This window comes from Phoenix dactylifera, chromosome 3, assembly GCF_051530095.1.
Source record: "Phoenix dactylifera cultivar Ajwa chromosome 3, Ajwa_hap1_PhDact_Kaust_v1.1, whole genome shotgun sequence".
Lineage (NCBI taxonomy): Eukaryota > Viridiplantae > Streptophyta > Magnoliopsida > Arecales > Arecaceae > Phoenix > Phoenix dactylifera.
The window spans coordinates 15,666,044-15,692,007 of record NC_143192.1 but is presented as its reverse complement, the minus strand read 5'-3'; the positions used below and the strand labels follow the sequence as shown (position 1 = coordinate 15,692,007).

At 38.6% G+C, this 25,964-nt stretch overlaps 1 protein-coding gene across 2 annotated transcripts in view; it reads right to left on the bottom strand.

Moving 5' to 3' along the window:
- Positions 1 to 23,376, bottom strand: part of LOC103719139 (ADP-ribosylation factor GTPase-activating protein AGD2-like) — a 35,969-nt gene extending 12,593 nt beyond the window's left edge. Inside the window, exons 1-16 of one of the 2 annotated variants that reach the window (XM_008808241.6) lie at positions 23,028 to 23,376; positions 21,730 to 21,806; positions 21,031 to 21,131; positions 19,429 to 19,499; positions 17,594 to 17,656; positions 11,243 to 11,287; positions 10,276 to 10,341; positions 10,129 to 10,176; positions 9,945 to 10,040; positions 9,809 to 9,850; positions 9,500 to 9,715; positions 8,709 to 8,840; positions 7,613 to 7,831; positions 7,360 to 7,446; positions 6,521 to 6,775; positions 540 to 661 (exon numbers count right to left, since the gene is read on the bottom strand). In XM_008808241.6, the coding sequence (XP_008806463.6) occupies positions 540 to 661; positions 6,521 to 6,775; positions 7,360 to 7,446; positions 7,613 to 7,831; positions 8,709 to 8,840; positions 9,500 to 9,715; positions 9,809 to 9,850; positions 9,945 to 10,040; positions 10,129 to 10,176; positions 10,276 to 10,341; positions 11,243 to 11,287; positions 17,594 to 17,656; positions 19,429 to 19,499; positions 21,031 to 21,131; positions 21,730 to 21,806; positions 23,028 to 23,075 (1,688 nt within the window). In that variant the 5' untranslated portion in view covers positions 23,076 to 23,376. The remainder of the gene's footprint in view (positions 1 to 539; positions 662 to 6,520; positions 6,776 to 7,359; positions 7,447 to 7,612; positions 7,832 to 8,708; positions 8,841 to 9,499; positions 9,716 to 9,808; positions 9,851 to 9,944; positions 10,041 to 10,128; positions 10,177 to 10,275; positions 10,342 to 11,242; positions 11,288 to 17,593; positions 17,657 to 19,428; positions 19,500 to 21,030; positions 21,132 to 21,729; positions 21,807 to 23,027) is intronic. The other variant, XM_088717873.2, reaches the window with a different exon arrangement.
- Positions 23,377 to 25,964: the final 2,588 nt, after the last annotated feature.

Below are 25,964 nucleotides of genomic sequence, written 5' to 3'. Positions count from 1 at the left end.
CCAAACACAAACTAGAAGTATGCATAACCTTCTCGTTAACAAGGATTCATGATTCACATCTATCACAAAATGTAGGTTTTCTTCTCTTAACTAGCACCAAATGAGGCGCTAGCAAGACAAGTAGGACCCTCTTAGGACCTAGCTTGTAGATAAGCATCCCACCCTACAATGGATGTGACCTCAGACAAACTAGCATTTCCCATTTCCACAACTTGGTAGCAGTTAGGTTTAAACTTATTCAGGTCACAATATTGCTTGGCTCTAATTCTGTCAACAAGACTGGCATATTTCCACATGAAGAAGAAATCACTGTAAATAGTTATTGGAAATTCAATTATTCAACAATCTCATGCACTAGTGAGTTTGTTAATAAATTTACTAAATAGAACCTTAACCAGTGAGTGTAAACAAATTGATGGTGATGTATGATCAATAATGTAAAAAAGAATAACTACTTGATATAGTTTTTTTACAATATTTTATAGTAAATTGTCTATTACACATCTTTATGGGATTTCACTGATTTTATGAAATTTTACCTTTCATCTTGGGAGAGAAGCAATTCTTCCCACACAGAGTTACAATAAGCATTACCCAGAGCACGAAATAAATCCACGACTGTTGGCTCCCAAACCTTTACATCTAATGTCAAAGACCTCACCTATATCCAGTAAAGCAATTATGTGGTTAAATGTGACAACAAAAAATTAGTAACAATACATTAGTTGCTAACACATCAATCAAGGAAGATAGTATCATGATAGCCGACCAACAGTAAACATGAATAGAAGAAGGCATATCAAAACCAATGAGAAAGAATTGATATAATTTAAAAGGCTTCAGAACCACTACAATGATATATCCATACCAAGGTCCATCAAACCGGTACCGAGACCCGTACCAGTCGGCGGGCGGTTCGGTACGGTACCACTTCAATACCGTGCTGACACATGGTACGCTTGGGCGTGCCAGTTCCGAACCAGCACATCCAAATTTTTTTAAAGATTTTTATCATGTTCTAGATTTTTGGGGGTTGGCTCAAGATTTGAACTTTTAAATGTCAAGGAATTTCTTAAATTTTGCAATAAGTTCATAACTAATCCAAAAGTTTGGTAAGAAGTTATATATCTTGATCTCACACCATTTGGAAACGATGTTAAATTTTTAATAGCACATAGCACTTCGACACAAAGTATATATGTATTATTTTGTATATAGTTTAGGTTGTTCTGGATATAAACAAGTTTTCTTCCAATATTCAATCGAAGATTTCTCTATTTCCATACCATAAAAAATTTTGTTTCGATTGTCGTCACATTTTGGGTCTTCTTTTGAGTCATGACGGATTTATGATGTCCATGCACCTTAGTTAGACATGACCTTCAAGCATCTTAAGCCCAAAAAAAAGCAACTTTACATGGCTACATGGTAACATAGCTATGCAAATCATGCAAAACTAAGTCCTTGAAAACACAAGCTTTCAAGGAATTAAACATGATGACTGGATGAGGAACTAACCATAGTAAGATACTAGTGGAGGCAGACCAATGAAAAAAAAATTGACCGAGGCATAGAACCCACATAGGGCAAAATGGTTGTCTTACACATTTGGACTTGAAACAAGGTACTGAATTTTCTACGCCATCCTAGCCATTTTGAAAGCAGTAAAACAATTTGTTTGGAGTATTAAATATAACCTAAGGGGATTTTGGGAATTTACACATCAAGGGTATTATCAACATAAAAATATGGCGCATGTACTTGAACATCACAAGCAGTTGGAACATGGCTTTGGGTCATAAACACGATATCAGGAAGATATGAGAGCATCATATGGAAGGTATATGTACTTCAAGAATTTTTGTAAGACAAGCAGTATTCACCAAATTGATCACATGGCATTCAAAAAGACATCACATTTCCCATTATTTGGAGATTTGTGTTAAAAGGAATTGGATCCAGGTAGGCAACATAATTACCGATATTCAAAAAGGAGAACTTTTGGTCGACCCAAACACATGGCCTCCTCATTGCATTATTAAATTTGTTCTCATGACTCCCATCTTTATGCCCAAACAACCAACCATTCACCATTGATATCAGCTAGCTTGTGTCAGCCACCAGAGAATCTACTCTATTATTATTATTATCCGCTTCCATCTTACAAGAGATGGTTTGTAGGACCTTTTGGGTTTGGATCCATATTACACCACTCCTACAATATCAAATTATAACCAAAGGACCTTATTCAATTTCCTTTTTTTATTTGACATTCTATGGCATTAAATTGTTAGATGGATAAACCCACTTTAATGAACTTGTGGAGTCATTCATTTGTCATTGCATCACCTTCTTTTGAGTGACTTCAAAGTTCAAACATATTGGCCAACCTCTTCAGTCTCTATGTGCAAACTAGTGGAGCTTGCCAGTACCAAATTTTATGTGCACCTCAACCTACACAAGTAGATATTCAGGAGTTCTTTACATATTGTCTAGTTATTGGCACAAGCCTTGAGTAGTAACAAAGTTGTCTCCTCACCACTACTCAAGCTGATTATTAATGTTCTGAAGAGCTTTTTAGCAACCTTAATGGTTTCTCATGAATACTTCCCCCAACATTTGAGCCACTTAGGCATAACTGTTACACAACAATTCCGTGCCTTATGGGCCTGAACATCATGTTCATTGTTATGCAAACATAAATTTACACTTTGGATATTTACCAGTCACTTTCTAGCTTTCTAGCTCAAAAGATCCATCCTTATCTAGTATACTGGATCTTAGCAGTCTACATTTTAAGAATCCAACATCCAACTAGAAACATACACAGATATGTTAAACTTGTGTGGCCTTTGAAGATGAATCAGTCTGCCAAGGCGTTTAATGTTGTTTAGCATCCAATATAAGTCACATGCTTTAAAAACTAACATATATGATTTTACTAACTAGACTTTTGAATCTTAGTAAGGTGCAAGTATGATAGAATTTATAGAACTTTAGGATTTGAGAAATACCAATACATTTCAAAATTGAAATTTTGACTCAAAGCCAAAAATTGGTATTTTGAATGAAAGTTGGGAAGTCAATTTTTTATCCTTGAGGAATTTGATATTTTATGTGTTGTTATTGAATTTAAATAGGGGATACTTTTCTTATTTACATGTAATTTCTCAAGAAAATGTCCATTTACTTGAATGATATTACATGTATATAAGTCTTGTTATTGGTTAACACTGTCTATGTCTTCCATTGCTACAAAATCATCTAGTTGAGCCAACACAATCCAACTACCAAGGTAGGTTAGTTACCGAAGTAAGCCGACCTAGTGGCCCCATGTAACTAAACTAAGCTTTCATGCCTAATAAATAGAGGCAACGAGTGGTATGCTGGTGTTGGTGGGGGGGGGGGGGGGGGGGGGTAGCAATTTATGACCCGACTAGCCAATACAATTACACAACCCACTTTATGCAAGTTTGGGTTACCCGATCCAACCTGTTTGTTAAACCCGTTAGGTAAAGTTTATAGTCCTGACTCATTTAGCTTGTTTTGACACATTTAACAAATAACTTGTTCAACCCATTTAAAACTCATTTAGAACTGACCCATCCTGTTTAACATGTTTAAGACCTACTTAACCTGTTTAGCATGTTTAACCTGTTCACCCCATTTATTAACTAGGTTATGCGGGGGAGGTCCGGTAACATATTTAATAATAAGGCCGAGTTTAGGTGGACTTTTGACTTGTTTAACAAAATGATCGGATTCAATTGACAGATAATGATCATATGATGACAAAGGGAAAGTTGAAAAAGGATCTTCTTAGTTTCTTTCACAACTTAGGTAGATCAGTTTTCCAAAGACCTCATCCAAAAGGCTGGCTAAAAGGTTATTAGTGGAGGTCCTAGGCCCTGATTAAGTATTCAAGACCTCCCTAGTGCACAAAAAGGCTAAAACACACATCTGCACCAAACCTCACATACTCCCTTGTTTAAGCTTTGGCATCCTCATGAAAGAAATGGTCCAATCACAAACACCATGACCAGCTCATGCCCATATCCTCTAGCCCACATGGACCATGGGTTTGGTTAGCTTTGATACCATAGATAATGACCCAAGATGTTATCCAAAAGCAAACTAGAAGGTTATTAATAGTACTTGGCCCTACTTAAGTATCAATCATGGTCGGCGTAACTGTCTCGAACCATACCGGTGGCTCACCCGTATGGTTCGAGCTGCAAAAATGGCACGCTGCCAGAGCCAAAGGAGAAAAGAAAGAGAGAGCGAGTTGAGGGAGAAAGGAGAGGCGTCGGATGCCAGCGGAGGGCCGCAAGGGACTAGCGGAGGCTGCAGCCAGTTTTCCTATTTCGAACGAAATAGGGGTCCGCACGCAGCTAAAAAAATTCAAAATTTTGAAGTGAAGTCAGTAAACGATTTGCCGACTTCACTTAAAAATTTCGAAATTAAAATTTACCAACTTCACTTAAAAATTCTGAAATCTTTTAGCCACAGTCAGACCCCTGTTTCGTTTGAAACAGAAAAATTGGTCGCGGCCTCCACTAGCCCCCCGCAGCCCTCCGCCGCCTCTCCTTCTCCCTCCCTTCCCCACTCGCTCTCTCTCTCTTCTCCTTCTCTAGCTCCGGCAACATGCCCTCTCTCAGTACAGGCCCAACACGGCCCATACCAAGTCGTCCCGCCAGAATACTGGTACGGTACCCGATATCGGTTCCTCAGACCTTGGTACCCATGACCTTCCCAATGCACAATTGATGTGGGATTAAACACATGCCAACATAGGACCCAACTGACTAAAACCCTAGTCAATATGAAGTGATACAACCACAAGGTCAGATCTGCGTGAAAGAGGGTTCGGAGACCTTCTAGAAAGGATTATTAGGGTTTCAAACAGATCACTGAGTGTTGTATAGAAATATCAGCAAATAGAACAAGGGTTTTGCAATCTTAATGTACAATATAAGATCTGCTTATGTATGATGGATGCAAAATAACAACCACCTGATGAATGAAACAATTGATTTCAAGAGAAATATCAAGCACAGGTTTCAAGAAAAGCTGCAGTTAAACTATTGATTTCAGTGCAATCAGGAAATACTCTACTAAAAAGAGGCTGTTAGAAGTTAGAACACTAGCCAGCAGATGGAATTTTTATGTCGTGGATATATTAGAATCGCAGAAATAAAGTTTGCAAAGAGCAAACAGAAATTGAAAAATCAGCAGAGAAACTGAATAAAGGGATAGGAACAAAAGAAAGACATGCAGAAATATAATAAACAAAAGTAAGAAAGAAGGATAGACAAGAGAAGAGAAATGAAGAGAAGAGAGCAAATGGCACCAGCAGGCTGCCCAAGAAGAACAATCTCTTATTTTGATAATCCAGAAACTGAGCTAATATATATCATAAGACCCTTAAATAAAATCCAAAAAGAACTTGTATACAATACCTAGACTGCACACCATAAGACTTGGTTACTCATACCACTCACACTACAATAACCATGAAAAGTAATGCCTATAATAGTCATGTGACAACTCAATTTAGGGTTGATGTGGCTTAACAAATTAAGCTACGATACATCAGCAGCCTTTCTAACCACTAACATGGCTCTGAGTTTTCTAAACTCAAAACACACATGCCCTTGACTCACTAAAACTGAACATAAAACAGAAATTAATGAGAAAAAACGGCAGATTAAAATATTAAGCTAATCTAGGTCCAATGCCAATGACTCAGCATTTCAGTGCATCATGAAGCTTACATTAAGTGGCTGAATAAGTAGGGCATACATTTCAAATCCTCAACTAACTTTGTTACTAAGCCAATCTCTTAGAGCTTGGCTATTCTTACTCAAATGCCATTCAGCTTGCTGAGAAGCTTCAACAAATCCAGCAAGTTATGTAGCATCTGACTACATATCCTTCCCAAATTCCTATATGGTTTCATGTGGATCCTGTTCCAGTTCAACTATTTGTCCCATTATCCTTAATGCGAAAAATGATGCTTATGCATTTAATTTAAAGACTAATGAACTACTCATCAACATCCAAAGTTGCAAGATGATATTTATTATTCCTTTTAACAGTTTTCCTTCCCTAACCCAAGAGAGTACTTATCTTTGATTCAATATATGACAAAAATAACTGCCTCAAAATAGAATAGATGAGATCAAAAGTATGAAAATTCACCCAACTTTATAAGTGGAAATGTTGACAAATCCAGAAATAAATACTAAGCTTCCCTAATCTTTACCATTATGAAACAAAACAAAATCCTTCCACATCAAAATGTCTAAACCAGAAAAAGGTCCCTGCTTATAATCTATTTTAGGTGTTACTAGAATTCCTTCAAAATTACAGTATAAGCAGTGAAATTCATCTTTGATGAGGTTACTACTAAAGTGAGTGACAATAATCTCTAAAATCAGTGAGACACTGCATCTCTGAAATTGAAGATATCAATAATGAGGAAGCAATATCTAAGGTCATATGTTTCCAATTAAAATACCTTTGATATGTGAACACCCAGATTCCTGTGAACCCCAGAGCATTCGATGCATACCAGAATTCCCAGATTCAGTGATGCCCAATCAGGTTCAGGAGAACCACATTCTGCACAAGAATCATTTCCAGGAATACCCCTAAGAAGCCTGGAAACATCATTGTATACTTCCGCACCTGCTCTATCCTCTAGTAATAAAGAATCAGGATCATTTGCATCAGCAGAGCTGCGACTGACCATATTTGATCTTCCAGAAGAAAGCTGATATATAAACCAGAGAATAATAAGAAGCATATTCCATTCATTGGATGCAAAATTCTTAAACAGTTTGGGATACTGCTAAGCAAGACACACGGATTTGACATGAATGTTTCCAATTTTAAGGCCAGGAAAGATAAAATACTGGTTTCAAACTCATCGTGTTGGCTTTGATTATATTTTTGGCCTTCAGGTGGGTTGAGGTTAGAAATTTGTACTGTCAAGGGACAAAATGTTACAGTAAAAGTATTTTAACTGCCGTAGACTTTGATATGAATGTTTCCAATTTTAAGGCAGGAAAGAAAAAATACTGGTTCAAACTCCTCTTGTTGGCTTTGATCATGTTTTTGGTCTTCAGGTGGATTGAGGTTAGAAATTTGTACTCTCAAAGGACAAAATGTTCCAGGAAAAGTATTTTAACTACTGTACACTGCTAGAAGCACAAAACCAGATACAGTTCTGAACAGCTTCCTATAGGAGCCTGGTCAACCTGATCCCCTTGCAGTGATATTCATGAAAACTGGAATATTTTATGGAACATGAACAAGGTGGATAAAAGAGATGAATACAAGATTTCAATGGATAACCTGCATTGGAAAAGAACCATTTAAAAGGGATGCAATGACTCCGGTAATTTTCTCAACCCAGTCCATTTGTTCTGCTGCATTTTCAGCCTGTCAAACAAAGAGATGGCCAGTATAACAAAACTTGAAATTTACCCAGGTAAAAATTTTACTAGATAACCTAATGAAGAGAGAGAGAAAAGATAATATGCCTTTGTAGTTTGTACAGACAGAATTCTGTTACTCAAGTTCTACCAGATGGGCATTCATAAATTACCTGCAATGTGTATGTCTTCACTGGTGAAATTATTCGGAAACAAAACCTCAAATCTGTCTGCTCGGCATCGATTTTAATGGTTGAAGTTCGAAGATCAACAGTATGGCACCCAAGGTTATCTTCACCCTGAGAAAATGTCCTTCGGTGTGCAAACCTGAATCTACCAAAAACACCAGTACCTTCAGATGCACCAGTTGATTGTTGCGATAGAGGTCCTTGCTTAGAGTATCAAAAGAAAGAAAATATCTTTTTAAAAAGATGATAGCAGATGCGTTACTCATAATTGACAAATATTTTCGTTTAGAACCTCACCATCAGAACTAAACATGAGGAAACTATTCAGAATAAGTTTATCAGGATGCACTTTACTCAAGAAACATTCCAATGAAATGACAATAATTTAGAAATTGATACTCCACGGCAGTTTCCGAGAATGTTCCAATTTCCAAAGAATATAATTCCTGTATAACTTAATATACTCCTCCTACAAGCATATATTTAGAAATATGCATAATAAGAAACATCAAGGCCTAGCTTCGTGCCTCAGGTCTAACACTGCTCCAAAAGATTGAAAGTTTGCAACTTCTACTGCATTCAGGTTTTCGTTATTAATTCAGCCACACATTGGAATGCAAATACCATTACAATGTTTTACTTAATCTTTTATAGTCTCACTAATTTAACATAGAGGATTCCAAAAATGATTATGACACAAGTATTTTAACACATACAAGTTGTCATAGACCTAATTGTACATCAGTCTTTGAGATGGTGCTCCCGTCCAACAATAAGTTGCATAGGCATTCTTGGACCCAACTCTGTAGCCCTCAAACTCAAGGACCCAGCTAATCGCAAGAAGATTACCATGTTTGAAAATCTATAACAATGTTCATTTCCAACTTGAAAAAGACCTACTTCTTCCCTAATAATATGAAATTCAATATTAGCTAATAAAATGCAATTAATATGAACAGTCATATCTAAGGAGAAGAATAAGTAACAGAATGATAACAGCAATCAACCAAAAGTGGCAGATTTTTTATAATTCTAAATAGGAAGGCAAAGTACAGCAGTAATTAAGAAGGCAGCTAGATACCGGCTGTCTACTCCGCTTATTTCTGTAATAGTACAAAGTTCCATGGCTATCAAGTATGAAAAACCTCCTCTTCCAGTCACCCCTCAAGTTCGATGATAGTTTCAGAAGATAACCTTGCTTAATTGTTTGAACCTGAGTGAAGATTACAAGGATTTGTCAGTGCTTGCTGGACATAGCTGAGCTATAGAATTCAGACTCAAAACTTGACAATAGAATTCAGACTCCCTCACTCCACACAGATGCACGCAGGCATAAAAAAAGGGAAAAGAAAAGAAAACAAAGAAGAAAAGAAAAGAGAATAAGTCAGAAGGAAGATTTAGAAAATAACGAACACATCCAATAGATAAGGTTATGGGAGGAAATGTGAATTAAATTTTTCAAATTCTGCAAGTAGAAGAGCAAAACACAGATACTAAAATTATTGATAACAAGATAATCTACCAAACCGGATGGGACTTCCTTCAGGAATAGAATAACAAAAATGATCCTCCGAAGTATTATAAATAATAAACATGGATTATCAACCATACAATTCACACACACAAAGGAAAAAAAAAGGAAAACAAAAGAAGTCAGAAGGAAGATTTAGAACATAATGAACTTATCTAACAGACAGGGTTATGGAGGAATGAGAATTAAATCTGTCAAATTCTGCAAGTAAAAGAACAAAAACCAGATACTAAAATTATTGATAACATCAATATTCACCAAGCAAGATGGGACTTCCTTCAGGAATAGGACAACAAAAATACCTCTGAAATATTATAAACATGGATTATCAAAAGTTATACCTGTCCTTTTGCAGTAGACTGCATTATAGCTTCAATATTTTTGTACGAATTAACTCCAACAACATGGATGCCATCACCACTAGTTGAAGCATCCACATTACTAGAAGATCTTAGGTTTGCAAGTTCAGACTGGGTCCTGAATTCTTGGATTCTCTTTGCTAGTTTGTCTTGTTCAGTATTAGCCATTTCTTTTGATTGTTGTGCATATGTCAAAACCTGCTCTCACACAAACCATGAAGTTTTGCTATGAACAAGGTTTCAATGAAATCAAAATTCACAGTTAAGTATCCCATTAACTACATGGCCTACCTGGTGAATAAATGGTTCCATCTGGCTCAATAACTCATATCCCTAAAAACAAGAACAGAAGAACTTGTCAAATACAAGCAGAGATGAGTAAAGCCAATAAAGAATATAATTGTTGACATGGAATACAGGAACCTACCTGTTTAAAATATCTCATATGAGCATCCATTACTGCACTTATAGATTCCAAGAACTCATATTTCTTCTTGGCTTCAATATTTGCAAGTGCATTTACCTGAATTCCTTAAACCATGGAGCATAGTTGGAAAGGATGCAATAATGAATTTGCTTGACAAGGAAGGAAGGAAATATATAACACATACTAGATTGAATCGACATCTTTCAAAAGCAGATTTTGAGTTATGCAGATCCTGTCAAGTTGAACAGAGAGCAGAATTAGATCTATACAGCTGATCAAGTAGGAATTCAATAGGAGTAGATATCATATGAACACTAAAGGAAAGAATTACCTCTTCTAGTTCAGAAACAACTTCTGCTCGCGTACCCTTTTTTAGGGACATAAATTTTTCGCGTGCCTGTTCACATGTAGTTTTCTCAGCATCTCAACAAGCCAAGGTTTATGGCTAAAGTTAAGTAATATATTGTAACCAAGTTCGCCATCTTATTACTAGACCTTGTACTAGTACATGCTGGTACAGTATCGGTATGCTTGATATGGGGTCAGTTTGACGTACTGAGACTTAATACACCCCCAGTACCGCGTCTTGATTCAGTATTGATACAATATGGCATGCCCGATACAAGGCGGCACAAACCAGTATGGCAGACTTTGATTGTAACTATCTTAATAAGCATATTAAGGACAACTTAAATCCATAGAAACTACAAAAATAAAAGATTTCAAGATTAAAATAATGAATATAGCCAATTTACTGTCCAAAGGATGCACCAACAATATGCCAATGCAGCAAGTCTGTGAATAGTTACCCAGATTGATGAATCAAAATACAATCCAACTTTTAATGAAAACTTAATTAACCTTAGAGAAATCCATGAAGGTGTGGAAAAAGTCCTAAAGGAATTGCAATATTAAACTTGATGCCATCAAAACCCAGAGATACAACATAATCAGTGTTTTAACATGATACTGCTGCACACATGGATGCAATACCTTGGTCATTACCTATATGCGGTTAACATACGCAGTCACAAAGCATATGGGCTCAAAACGCGACCTACTTAGCATTATGTGGGCACATATGCGACCCACTTAGCATTATGTGGTTACTAACGAAAGCTTAAGAGCTAACTTACCTTTCCCAATAGGATTTAAAGTGCATAATAGTTTAGGAACCATTAAATTGGAAGAACATGCTAGCTTAACTTGCTCAACTTTCCAAAATAAATCACTCCAGCAGAGAGAACTTCAGAACACAAGAGCAGTGCGAAACATTAAAACAAAAATAAAATAAGTACCTGATCATACCCAACTGTAGCTTTGTCCAAACGTCGGCGACAATCCTACATTCATGACTAACTATTAGTTCATAAGATAAAAATATTTGTAACTGCACATCTTGATACCAGCTCCAACATATATGAAAATGGAAATGTTATTTAATTATTTAGAATGAATTCATTATATTATAAAACATGCCTGGCTGCTTGCCTACTGTTCCACAAATGATACTATAAAATAATACATGTTTGTGCTATAGCAATTGCTATATGATGTTTATGCATTAGCTGCAATACAATATACAACATACACCAGTGAATGGGAGAAGCTTTGGTGGTTGAGATTTGGGTTATATCTTTCAAATAAATGCTATATTTGCCAATACTACCTATTATAGTTGTATATTTAGGTGCCGTCTACGTCAGTTCCATCTACTATGCTGATGCCGTGTCAGTATGGCATTGCTGTGTTTTAGCCTTGATTACAACCATATATCTTGTTTTGGACCCAGCAATGGACTATTGCATATTTGCAGTTCCAAAAATTGATACAAAAAATGTAAGGTTCCAAAGTTCCAATGACTTTCAAAATCCTGCATAACGGAAGAAATGGACTGTTTCTTTGCTCTCTCATTAGATAATTAAAAAAAATCTCTTCTAGATGAGGCAAGTTTCTTTCACAATGCTCTGCTACATCTTTCTCACTTACAAAAGAATACCAGTCCGTAGGAGATGCTTCCGTCAAATCCTTATTACGTAAGAATATACCAATCGAGGTTGTGATACTTCTCCTATAGTCTCTCATTTCCACATGCTTACAAAAATACAAGTCTACCGCTATCAATCTCCATGGTTGAATAGTTAATTATGCAGATCTGCACAGACATGTCTTTAGTCCCACAACAGATGTACATTGGGGAGGTATGGGATACTTAAGTAAAGCCAAGGACCCAATTTAAAACCTCCTAGCTAGCGCTTTTTGGGTGAGGTCCAAGGTTGTTACAACTTATTTCAGGTGCTATACCTAGACATTTTGACAGAATCAAATCCATTTAGGTTTGATCAGGTTGGGTCACATTTTGAGACATACGCCTAACTAGATTGGACTTGGGTCTTGATTTCAGGATTCATGATAGACCAATGGGCCTTAATTTTAAGTTTGAGTAAGATCTAGGTGGAACTTATTACTAGTCAAACTCAAGTTTATTCGTTCCATTTATACTTGACTGTGCATGTTACTCTAGCTAGGCATGGTCTAAAGTCCAAAATTATCGCTAGGACTGCAAGTAGTGACCCCAATCCATCTAAAACAAGGTTTTGCATCTAAAATTAGACCTAGATCCAATTTAAGGCTTGGTCAATTGCATATTTTAAGTCTAACTAATTTTGGTCAACATTCCTTTTTTTGGGGTTGGGGATGGGGGGTGAGGGGGAGGGTGGAGTAGCCAAATTAAGTCCATTCAAAGTCTAATCAGGTAATGTTTTCACCTTCTAGAGACACAAGTTGGAGGTGGGTGTTAATTTGAAGTCATGACCAACATATAGCTCTTATCTTCAAGTCTAGGTTGGCTATAAGTTAGGTCGACCATTGATCAAATTTGAGTCTACGAATTCCTCGTGGTTAGCAAGCATACTTGATGTACAACATCTAAGATCTAAAATTGTTGTTTTCATTCCAAGGGATCTAAATCTAGCCCAAATTGGTTTTAAGTCTAACATTTAGGTCTAGATCCAAATCAACATCTGATGGTTTTAGCTAGGCTAATTTTAAGTAGGGGCATGCAAAAAACTGACCAAATAGTGAACCAGACCCAAACCAGTCAGTTCCGATCGGTTCAGCCTATATCGTATCGATACAGGCCAGCACTGATACGGTACAGCCATAGAATTCGATTCCGAAGGGGTCGGAACCGAACGGCTCCTTGCTCGTACCGGTGCGAACTGGTCCAATTCGAATCGGTACAAGCCCAGTACTGGCATCGAGGTAGAAGAAGAGGAAAAAGAGGAAAGAAGAGAAAGAAAGAGGAAGAAAGAAGAGGAAGAAGAGGAAGAAGAAGAGAAAGAGAAGAACAAGAAGAAGAGAAGAAGCCTAACTATCGCACTGGGCCTCGGGCCGACGAGGATCACCCGTCTTGCTTGCAGTTCCGGCTCCTTCTTTGCTCGCGCGAGAAAGGGGAAAAGAGAGGAGAAGAGAGGAGGAGAGGGGAAGAAAGGAGAGGAGAAGAATTCGCAAAGGAGGAAGAAGAAGGGAAGGGAAAAAAAAGAAAAAAAAAAGGGTGTCCGTGCATGGGGCAGCGCACCCACACACAAGGCAGCCCGCCCGCACGGGCGCAACGGGAAATCGCACGCGCCTGCGCGCGATTCCACAGAAAAATGCGTCCGCACGCGCGTCGCGGAATTTTTTTCGATTGGCCGGTTCGGTAACCGATACCAAACTGGTACCGATCCCCTCCGATACGTCAGTTCGCTCAGTTCCGCATACCTTGGTCTGGTTTAAATCAATTTTTTTAATATTACGTTCAGTTCCAGCTACAAATTTTTCAAACCAAAAAAGTTGGTTCAATTTCGATTTGAGTTTATAAAAAACTAACTCAAACTAACCTGACTGACCTATATATATATGCTCTTCAGTGGTTCAGCCTTAACCCTTACCCTTTCTCACTATTCCACTTTTGTATATTCGCCCCTTCTCTAACTGGAGTGAACCCTAAGCCTTTTCATTCGCTCCTTCCTTCTTCCACTAGAGTTGAGACTCGTTAAATCCTCAGCGGCATCCTCGCCTCCATCCTCCTCCAGCCCCTTACCATAATCTTCAACAGAGTGAACCCTAAAACCCATTTTCATCCTTCACACCTTCCTTCTCTCATTAGAGCCAAGGCTCGTTAAATTCTCACCAACATCCTCGTCAAATCCAGCCAAGGTCTTAGCTTAGGACCCCCACTTGAGAAATAGGTCTAAACTCAAGTTGCAAGTTGGTATAAGTCAGGTCAACGCTATAATCAATTAAGCGAGCTACTTGAATTGTTAAATATTTCTAACTAGTTCAAACCTAATTGTTCCCGTCTTTCCTTTTCTTACCTAACTTCTTCAAAAACTGTTAGATGTTACATAATTCCTTTTATCCTAATGAAATTATTTTTTAGTGTTAATGAAGATGAAACATTTTAGTTATAATGTTTGGAAAGTAATTTTCAAGACATCTTTACCAAAGAAGAGGGCTACAAGAAATTTCAGCTTCTAAGGAATGCAACAAGAGAGGCGAGGTGTGGTAAGGGGTCAATGATGAGATGCTATGCTAGGAGGGGAAAGAATTTAATTTAACATAAGATTAATAGAATGTAAATGTGAGAAGCTGGTACTCCACATGTTTATTAAAAAAAGTGCGATTAAAATCAAATTGTTTACCCTTTTTTATCTTTATTATTTTCTTTCTTTTATTCTGAATTATATTGCCAAAAGACACAAATTTTTAATCTATTATGCAAGATTTTAACTACTATGGAATAGGGTTGTCCTAGCTTTTCCATGGAATGGTACACTCTGCATCTTGACACTCAGGATGGTCTATTTCCAGTTCCGTCCTGGTCCATGTCCTTACTCCTCCCATCTCGAGATCTCGGGACGGTGCTTGTCCCAACTCTTGGGATAGTGGGTCAACCTGCTGTCCTGCTAGCATTTAAAACCTTGCTATTATGTATAGCAATATGTATATTTACAAGACAGAGTAAGCTATGTATTGTTCACATCATGCTTTTATTCTTTCGCTTAATTAATCAAATGAAAAGTCCAATTTTACAAATTAATTTTAAAGACTCTAATGTTTCCTTCAATTTTAATTTTGTTCTATTTTTATTCTCGCGTGCATTGCCCAAGTCTTTTGCTTGTTCTACACCATGTGAAGCTACTAGAAAGGGCAAGCAAAGAATTCAAAGCATTCTTTGTTATGCCATGTTTTAAACATCAGACGCCATAGCAGTTTCAACTGGAAACACAATGATAGGTATCATAGAAACCAAGATCAGCGGAACCATCCCGAATCAGGCGATTCCAATCGTATCGAGCTATCCCAGTGGCAAATCGGGACGATTTCGGCAATGGAAATGAAACCCGTTGCCAGAGAGGGTGAAGGAGAAGGAAAGAGAGAAAAAGAGAGCGAGCGAGAGAGGGAGGGAGAGGGAGAAGAAGGAAGAGAGAGAGGTGAAGGATGCTTCTCCGGGCTCTGCGGCCGAGAAACAGGGAACGAAACAGGAGACCCAACTCTTTTTTAATTTCACAATTTTTAAGTAAAGTCAGAAAATCGCTTGCCGACTTCATTTAAAAATCATGAAATAAAAAAAAAGGCCGGACCCCTATTTCGAACAAAACAGGAGACCCAACCTGTTTTCTAGCCATGGAGCTTTTCTCCGCCTCCTGCCCGGGTCGCCAGCCTCCAACGGCCCTCCATCGGTCTCCGCTACCCTCCTCTCTCCCTCCCACTCTCTCTTTCCTCTCTCTCGTTCGCCCTCTCCCCCACCTCGTCTACTACGTCGGTACAAACCGGCCACGACACAGTGCAGGCCTGGACCGATCTGTGCCACCGGGCAACCGATCCGGGGCAAAATACTGGCACAAGAGACCATAGTAGAAACGGTATATAGCACAACCAAAATATTAGGAAGAAACCCGCTTTAGTGGTTGCTAAGTTACTAGTTCAAACTGAATGATTTATTCCATGGAACGCTGGACCTATTTCCAATTGGACCAGTCTAGCAGAACTAGTCCAACAAGTTTTTCAAAACACAATTCCGTCTTGTTATTTCTTGTCCTAGCCAAATGGAGAATGGGAGAGAAGAAGAGAAAAGAAAAGTGAATTATGTTATATGATTGTAGACATCTTTCTTCTATAGTTGATATGATCTTATTATGGACATCCTTATTTATGATTGATGTTATGTGCTTGTGGACATTTTTATCTTATGAGTGACGTTATTATGTTTGATAAATGATGATAGCTTGCACTAGATTTTTATCTTTGAGCTTGTTGCCAAGGAATTCTGCCTTCATAGTCAAACATCCATGCTTCTCCCCTACATGATTTTAAGATTATGTTCATTCATCTTTCCTTCTAGCTTTAAGCTTTAGGGCTTTCTCCACATCTCAAAACAGCTGGTCACCTAGCATCCGAAGAAACTAAAGAAACCATCCAATGGCCTAGAGCCCTCTAAACTTTTTTGCCATATCCAAGCAGCATAAAGAGATCTCCCACTTTTGTTACAGCTAACCATTGCCCTGACTTGCCAAAATACTCCAATAGATCCAATCAAGGTATGCCATACCATGAGCATACCGAATCGGACGGTAAGGAGCGTGCCGAATCGGGCGGTACGGAGCGTATCATACCATACCAGTTTAGTATCGGTATGCGGTAGAGGGCATACCGATACTCGGTACGGCGAACTAACCTTCATACCAAGCGTACTGACATAGTAATAAGGTAGCATCGATACGGGCCCAGTACAAAGATGGCATACCTTGGATCCAACAAAATTTTTAGATCTCATGGTACCAATAATGTGGTTGATACTATCTTTTTTCATGTCTTTTAGATCATCTGTCTTGCTCATTGCCCCATCAGATGACTTTCTTGACCAAATAATCCTTCTAAATGTTTCACATGCCAATCAGCTTTATGGATACAACCATTGTTTATCATCTTGTTTATCATCTTGTATTGGTTAGAGAGTAACCAATCACAAATCTAAAGGGTTTATATTGTTTAGAGAGCATCTAGTATCCCTCTCGCTTGTTTTACTTCTTCAACATTAGCTTCCCTATAACAATGTGCCCTTGTATGCAATATTATCCTTAGTCCTTAATGTCATCCTTGTTAACTGCTTTGGCTTATGTGTCCTTTTCTATTTTATCAAGGCTAAGATGGAGGGCAACTACAGACTCCAAATGATTTAAATAAGAACTAAGTACCATTTTTCTTTTTTATTCTTTAGGGCAAAAAAAAAAAAAACAACTTGCTTATTCTTTCAAACAGCCACTCTGTTTGTACATTGATCTAGACCTCCCAATCAATAGTCGACCTCATAGGCTATTGTAGGCCCTAAAGTCATAATTAGTGGGTCGCAACTGGCTAATCAGTTGGATCCCCTTTGGACGAACTAAAGAGAAAAATGATGTCATCCTGAGCAACAGAGATAATACATTGATTTAATTGTTATCATTGAACAATCATAGCAAAATTTAAACAAGAGATTGAGGTGCTTGCTTACTATCAAGGAAAGATTAACCAACTGCCTGTGTTAAAACTGTTCAAATTAATGACAGACCATAAATCGTCTTTAGTCTATTGGAATTTGATCATAACCCATAAAGTTTTACCTTCACATTTTGCAGATCCACACTCATGAATTGCATTAGACGGTCACTCAGTATATGTTCCACCTGTTTCAGGAATGAAGCAAAATTGTTCTGAACTGATCATAATTACAAAATAAGACTACCAAAAAACCGAAAGTATGGGCAACAGAATCATCAAATCAGGAAGAACATCTGAGGAATAAGTGCATGCATTTCTCGTGTTGGATAATTCTTTTTAAGCCAAATAAGAGAAACATGCATCATATTTGCATTATAATCAGTCACCGTCTCTGAGACATCAGATCCGCAGATTAACTACATAAAAGTACGTGGCCAACAAACAACATGCTACTAATTTAGTTTCCTTTGAAATATGTTGAAACCAAGGTCCGCCGTACCGGTACCGGTCGGCGTACCGGTGGCCGGCCGGACCGGTACGGTACCGGTCCGGTCCGGTACGTACCGGCTGGTACCGGTCCCGTACCGGCCGGTACGCGGTGGTTTCAAAAACCACAGCGCGCGGCGCTGTGGTTCTTAAAAAAAAAAAAAATCGTACCGGCGCGAACCGGCTGGTTCGCACCGGTACGAGGCCGGTACCGGCCGGTACGGGCTCCGAACCGGCCGGTACAGGCTCCGAACCGGCCGGTTCGGATAAAAAACCGGGAAATACCGGTTTTTTATCCGTTCCGGTACCGGTCCACGGCCGGACCGGTATGTACCGGCCGGTACGGGCCGGTACGGCATTCCATGGTTGAAACCATAGGTATGGTTATGCACTAATCTGAAAAGCTATTCAGTATTCATTTCTAGTAAACATATATAACTGGAGCCAAAATACGAAAATGTGATAATATCTAGGTCAGTTTGGAGATCTCTTAGCAGAAACTAGATTAAAGCCAGAAGATCTAGACAGGTTCCAATTTTTTCAACATATCCTGGAACAAATTTGATGGCAATTTAAATACTTAATTACAGAGATGGTAGAGAATTGCCACATTTTCTTTCTTTTTTTCTAATACTTTTCAGTTGGCAGTGCCAAAGATTACAAAAAGAGAAATGACTAGCTCTTCCTTAATTACGAAGCTTATGAGTAAATTAAGGGAAAAATAATATGAAATTCTATTATTATGTCAAGGAAATTATATATGCATATTCATACATACAAATACGCACAGAGATAAGTAATGATGATGATATATTTGGAATTCATGCAAAGATAACCTCCAGTAGCTATTATATCTATTGCATGCAAGGTTCGTCATCTCGGCACCGGACTTCATAGCAGTGCCACACTAGCACTGTCAGTATGGTATAGTACAGAGTCTTTTCGCATACCGAGTATCGATACACCACCTATACCAGATATCGATACCAAATCGTTATGGTATGCCCCGTACTGCCCGATTCAGACGATATGGTGAACCATGATTGCATGACCCAAGCCGCAATCTCGATACCAGATACCATATTGGTACCTTATCGGTTTGGTTTGGTTCGATACAATACATACACTCCTGCATCAAAATAGTTCTCTAACTATTTTTCTCAATTTTTATCTTAGTACGCCTTGATACAGATCGGTACACATTGGTACGGACTAGTACGCATCTCGGTACAAGTCGGTATGCCTTATTACAGTATGGTACGCCTCAGTATGGGGCAGTACGGAACTTGTAACGACTTAAAGTTAAGTTTCATACCAATTTTCTTCCAGTATGTTACAGTACACCCAATGTCTGGCAGTACGAGGCAGTACAGTAGACTGTGTGCATGACCATAGATGCCTCATGAATATAAGTGATTTGCAAGTAATCAGACAGACTAAGAAAGAAAAGAATTTAGTAAAGAAAAATTACTTGAGAGCGAAGAAGTTCTTTATAAGTACCAAGTTCCTTAAAAGCAGTAGTAAACTTGGACATTACTGGTCCTGTTACAACACGGTCATACCAACTTCAGGAAAACAAGAATATGTATTAAGAAAAAAATGAGAATATTTCATTGGGATCTCCAAAAGATTACATTGCATAGACTAAGAATTCTAACCGACGTTTCTATGTCATGAGTAGACACCTGCCATTACATTGCATAGACTAAGAAGCAAATTCTTACTATGTTAGTTAATCCAAACTTAATAAGCATAATGAGGAGAGAAAAATAACAACAAAATCTTCCCATAACTTAAAACAAACAGAAACAAAAAAAGAAAAGAAAACAACTTTTAATATTATTTATAATTATATAGAATTATATATAATTATATGATATAGTTAGCATAAACAAGAGCGGAGAATCTAATCTAAGTTAGCTAAGCACATAGTTTCCATGTACATATGTTTCAAATATTGAGAGATCTTGATTGTGTGATTTGCCAGCATAAACAGGAGCAGAGAACCTAATCTAAGTGACTTAGCTAAGCATATAGTTTCCAAGTCAATGTGTTTCAAAATTGGAGACATCTCGACTGGCAAAGAGGTTCAAATTATCCAATGGCTGATTTATTATGAAGAATGGAAAAAGATAAGGATTAAGGACACTACACAATATGGATATGCAAATTCAGTGAATCTTGAATAGATAGATAAATACAACTAGGATACAACAATGAACTTAAAAAAAAAAAAAAGCATCCATAAAGGATAGTGGGCTATAAAAAATATATATAGTGCACACTTTATACAATAGATCATCTTCCACAAACCTATCTTTTAATCATTATTCAAAATCACCAAGCCCACTCCATACTCTAACTATAATAACAACATCACAAACTCCAAAATTAGCCATTCACTATTAAAAGGTTAGTATTCATAAAGAAAAAAAGAAAGGAAGAAAAGTCATCCTCCGGCCCTCCTTTCATTCCTAGAGGTATCGATGAAGTATCTCAAGTGCAATCGGGAAGTATCCGGGATGGTTTTCTTACAATTTTGAAAAATAAGATATTTAACATAAATATCAAAAACATACCCTAGAAGCATCTAACAAGTATCAGTATCTAATACACATCCAATATAGACACTGCATGCAATATGAAGCATTGCTGCTTCCTAGTTGATTTATTGTTTTAATGCTCTATGTTATCACAATCGTAATATTATTTGTAACTCATTCTTCATGTTATCTCATTCCTTTCTAAGACTTTAGGATTTATCACAGCTTTCAATTTTTAGAATTTTTTATTCGAGGAAAGGCAATCAACATAGGAAATCACCTATGATATGCTTATAACTGCAAATTAGGTTCCATACACCACCCTAGTCACTTTCTCCATACATATGTGTTTTTTGATATTGGTACCGCAAGCAAATGTCAAAAATGTAAGATATTCAGATGAAAATAGATAAGCCAAACATATTCAGATTAATCCTTTCCAAATTGATAACTATGAAAGGAAAAAAAAAAAAAAACTAGGTCCACATCAATGTAGAGTAATAAAAACAAATGAATGCGGCAGATACAACCTCCTATGGCTACACTAGTAGGGTCATCTTGTCCAGCCCCAAATGCTTCCAAGGAATCTGCAAAGGCAAGGTCTCCATCATATGCTTCACCGAGTGATGTTCTGAAATATAAGAAACTAAATCATTAAAAAGACTACTGCAAATGCAGCGCCACATACATACATGAACAAACATATTCATAAAACAGATAGTCATCCTGGATTCATCCAATAAACCTTCATCAATGTCAACATACACCCACACCCCAACCCAACAAAAGTATGATATAATGCTAAAGCATACAGAAGGACAAATAGGTCGACACACATAATTATAATGCCCTTAAAATCAGAACATGTTAATAGTCAATTTTCCTATGTGAGTACCATCAAGAGCATGCAGGTGATCTCCCAGAATGAAACTAATGGGCAAATGACTAACAACACAAGAGTGGAGAGAGGCATGCATTTTAATACATGCAGAAAAGGATTTTCTAATACATTCATGAGTTCATTTAGCAAACAGTAACTTCGGCAGAAATGCAGACATGCAGACCTGTGGAATACACGTCCAGCTATCAATATAGAAAGAAGTCCAACTAAGATGACAAATTCTAAAAATCAATAGGTAAATCTGGCATCTATATATAAAGAAATAAGTATTTGCCACAAAATATGCAGTTCAGCTTGTTAAATTTTCAGAAGAATAGAGCATACTCACATAAATCTCTTACATCCTTTGTGAAGCTTTTGGCAGCGATCTTTCAATTCATCAGCTGATTGTTCCAAAGAATAAATCTTCATAGCAACAGAATGAAAAGAGAATTTTCAGTTTGCTTAAAGAAAATAAGGCAACCTTAAGTATCCTACTATAAAATTAAAAGAAAAGGGGAAAACTAAGCTGCAGCTGAGATTATTTTCGTGGCTCTAAAAGGCCGGCAGAAAAGAAAGAAGAAGATGGTGGAGGAGTAATCAATGTTCACCAACCAGAAATGTCAACAATCCTTATTGAACAACAAAGTTTAGTTTTCACCTGAGAAAGATATGCTTGAAGCAACCCAGTATAAAACCAAGATAAGACCTTAAAACTGAAGAGGATACACATGGCAAACCTCAGAGGGCCTTTGAAAGAGTATCTCAGAGAGAAAAAAAATTGAATAATCAAGTTCAGCTTGTGCTATTAAATAAAAAGCTCAATAAGTAATAACACATCGCAATGAATTACAGGATCGAGTTTGACTGCTCTAATTTCAACTGATAATTCAGTTGGTCTTATTCCTATGACATTCCTGTTCATATTAATTATTCTTCAAGTACCAAAATCTATGAATGATCCTGCAACATAAAAAGAGTTTCCCTTCAGGCAGCAAGACTACTGTTCTCATGAAGCAGAGCCGCTAGATGATTGCTGTACGAACACATCGTCATGCAACATCTAACTGTACCTTCTAGGGGAAAGCTCTTAGGAGTGAGGTGCCAACCAACTGCATTCTCAAAAAAGAGGTGCCAACTAACTGTGCTAACAGTTGCTGTCAACAATGAGTTCATCTTCAGGAAGAAACTTCACAGTTTTAGGTGGACACTTTTCAGCTGCCTATGAATGACCTTAAAATTAAAGAGTGTCAGTGAAGGACTAAACAATTCCATTAAAAAAACAAACTTATTAAATGAGAACGCGAGTTTATCGAGAGGTTATGCGGCAGCAAACAAGATAGAATTATAACTCGCTCTGAGGGGGAGAAAAGGAGAGATATCACGGTTGAAGAAAAAGAAATACCCGGTTGTTTCATGAAGAGGAAATGATAATCCAAACCGAAACCTCCTTAAAATCTATTAATTTCTCTCCGAGTTACAACAAATTCCAATAATTTTTTGTTTCCATCGAGATGGAAAACAACCAAAATGCGTCCCCACATCGAAAGCTCCGATCTTTACAGGCCAGATCGGTCAAAGTCATCCAGAAAACAAACCCTGAGGAGATCTCAGCTCAGGATCTTTCAGAGAGAGAGAGAGACGCACCTGCGTCCTGAACATTGGGGAGTCTTCGAGCTTCGCGAAGGCCGCCATGGCTTCTCGCTCGCTCGCTCGATCGCTAGCTGGTCGCCACAAAGAAGAGTTCTCGGTATCAGGGGAGGAGGGCGTGGAAATACAATCGGGAGATCGACGAACTCGGCAGGGGCACGATGGCCATCCCCCACGCCGTTTTGTTCTGTTTCCCTTGGACCTTTGGGGAGAAGGCTAACCGTCTGATGGGGATCAGACGTTTATCTGGAGGTGACAGTGTTCAGGCTCGGAACATGTTCGTCACCAACACGTGGCTTCAGATGGTGGGCTTTCGAGGTCTGGGTAGAGAGGTTGTCAGGCTGTCAGCGACTTTTAAGGGGCGATTTGGATTTGTACCAAAGAAAAAAAAGGGGGCGATTTGGATATCCGGTCTAAATATGGGAGAAGATCAGGCGTTGAGCTCCGAGTAGCTGAAGATGGTGTCAAGCACATGGATGTCTGACACGTGTCTATTGTACGAAATGAAAATTATGAACAAAGCAGAGATTTAAAAGTAAGGATTGTTCGTGCAACCAAAGGAGGGGGTCACACTATTGAGGTGGTAGCCTAGTGGGAGCGTGGCCTTACTTCCAACCAAGTGGTTCCAAGTTCGAAACGCACGGGCGTCGATTAAATTGTGGAGATCGGATGCTCCCTACTCGGACACGGGGTCTGGAAGGGCGTATCGCTCTGCTGGTAGCCTTGGTGGTGCCAGGTGTGACGTTCTCACACGTGGTATTCGTGCCGGAGCCCAAAGGGATAACCGAGCCGGGCCCACGGGTGGGGAGGGTATGAGTAAAATCGGCCAGGGTGCCCAACACACGGTCATTTCTGCCTGCATCGAACATTTTCCTGGCGGAGTGGGGGCTGCTACGCGGGGGTGGGCTTGTCCCTCCCCCCTTCCCTTTTTATTAGCAAAAAAAAAAAAAAAAAAAGAGGAGGGGGTCACGGCAGGGATAACGAGGTCATTCCAAAGCATGGTTTTATTGATCTCCATTGTCACCCATCCCTTCTGCTATTTTCCTCAATTTTCTATTTTTTGTAGAATCCTAAAGCCCTGAGTTAGCCGCCATCGAATAATGCAAGGGAATTTCCACTATTTATATGAGAAACTTGCGCTGAGATGAGCGCTTGATGAATCAGGTTTAAAAGAATACGCAACTATAATTAGTAACATGCATGGCTATGTGGTGTATGCTATGTAAAATATAAGTTCTCATATTTCTATTATAATGGAGAGGATTCAAACTCTAGAAAGTAACTTGGGCTTTTGGGCTGTTCAATTCTATGCTTACAAAATCATAATATTTTATTCTGAAAATTGAGAGGCAATGCCTCTCAAAATCAAATCGAGGTTGTTCTACTCAGCTATATTAAGACTATATTCTTAAGCAACTAGAACTTGGGGTTCTAATGCAATGTTAGCACTATATAGAAACTCAAATGGTTTCATTTGCATCATGACTCACGCCAAAGTTTACATAGATATAAATATATTATACAATATGATACCGCTATAGGCAATGAGTTAACTGTTGCTGGAATTTGGACCCGGGGATGACCAGTGGCTGAGAAGGAAAGAGCTCCAGCAGGAGACGGCGGATGGTGGTCCGTCGGTGGGCGGCGTCCTCCGAAAGACCTGCAAAAAGCCGGTGGCCGGGGTTTCCGGCGCCGGCCCTCCGATGCTTAAGTCAGAGGGGGCTAAGGTGTAGAGGGAGAAAAGATATTTTAGAGTTTTTGTGTTTCAGGGTCCCCTCTAAGAGGGAGGGGTTTTTCTTTTATAGAGGGGTACAGGTGTACCTGTGATGTGATGGGGTGAACGGGTTACCATCATGATTGAGCATGATCGTATGAATTAATGCACGATCGTGTGAATTAATGTGTTGCCGTGGAAGATTCGGCCGGAGCCAGTGAGTCGTCGTGGTTGATCGAACATAGTTGAGTGGGTCAACTGTTTGCCGTGGAGGGCTTGAGATCCGTAGATAGCGCGTGTATTGATTGTTGAGTGAGCCGGAGATCGACGGAGATCATGCGTATTGATTATGAAGTGAACCGGAGATCTGCGGAGGCCATGCGCCTTAATTGTTGTAGGGTATGGTCCCTGGCCGAGCTGCAGAAGGATGTGACCATAGCGGGTGGATAGTGAGGCCGGGCTTTCGATTGGGCGCCTTCAGGTCGGGCGCCTTCGGATCGGGCGCCTTCAGTCACGTGCTGGCAATGCTCTCACGTATTTCGGGGTGATTCATTTTTTCCCCCCAACAAGTTACACATAAAGTTGAAAGAATATGTAATTTTTTAAGAAAACATATACAAGTATTACAATGAAAAAAAATGTCCCGTTCAAGTAACTTAGATGTTATCATTCATAACCCAAAAACATCCTCTCTGCTTTACACCAAGAATAAGGCTTGTTGCCCAAGAAGACAACCCGAGAGGGGGGGGGGGGGGGGGGGTGAATTGGGTTATGATTTAAATTTCGACCAATTAAAAACTACGTTTGGTTAATATCCAATTCTATTGCAAGTATTCCGGTTAAGTAACTATATGCAGTGAAAGATTAGAGAGAGTGTAAGAGAGAGTGCAGCAACCAACACAAACACAAAACAATTTATAGTGGTTCGGAGCTAACCCCTGCTCCTACGTCCACTCCCCAAGCTACACTTGGGAGTTCACTATAATCCCTCGGATTACAGCCGGTTGTTTTACAAGTTCACAACCCAACTTGTTGTTTTACGAGATCACAACGAACTCGGTCGGTTTTCACAGGCTCACCGACTAGAACCACCCGATTGTTTTTTCGGGATCACAATCGAACCCTTACACCGTTGGTTTTAACCTTAGCTCACCAACAAACCTTACAACCCTTTATTCAATCCCCTGATTGAATCAAGTAAGAAAATAGTTTGGAAAAAG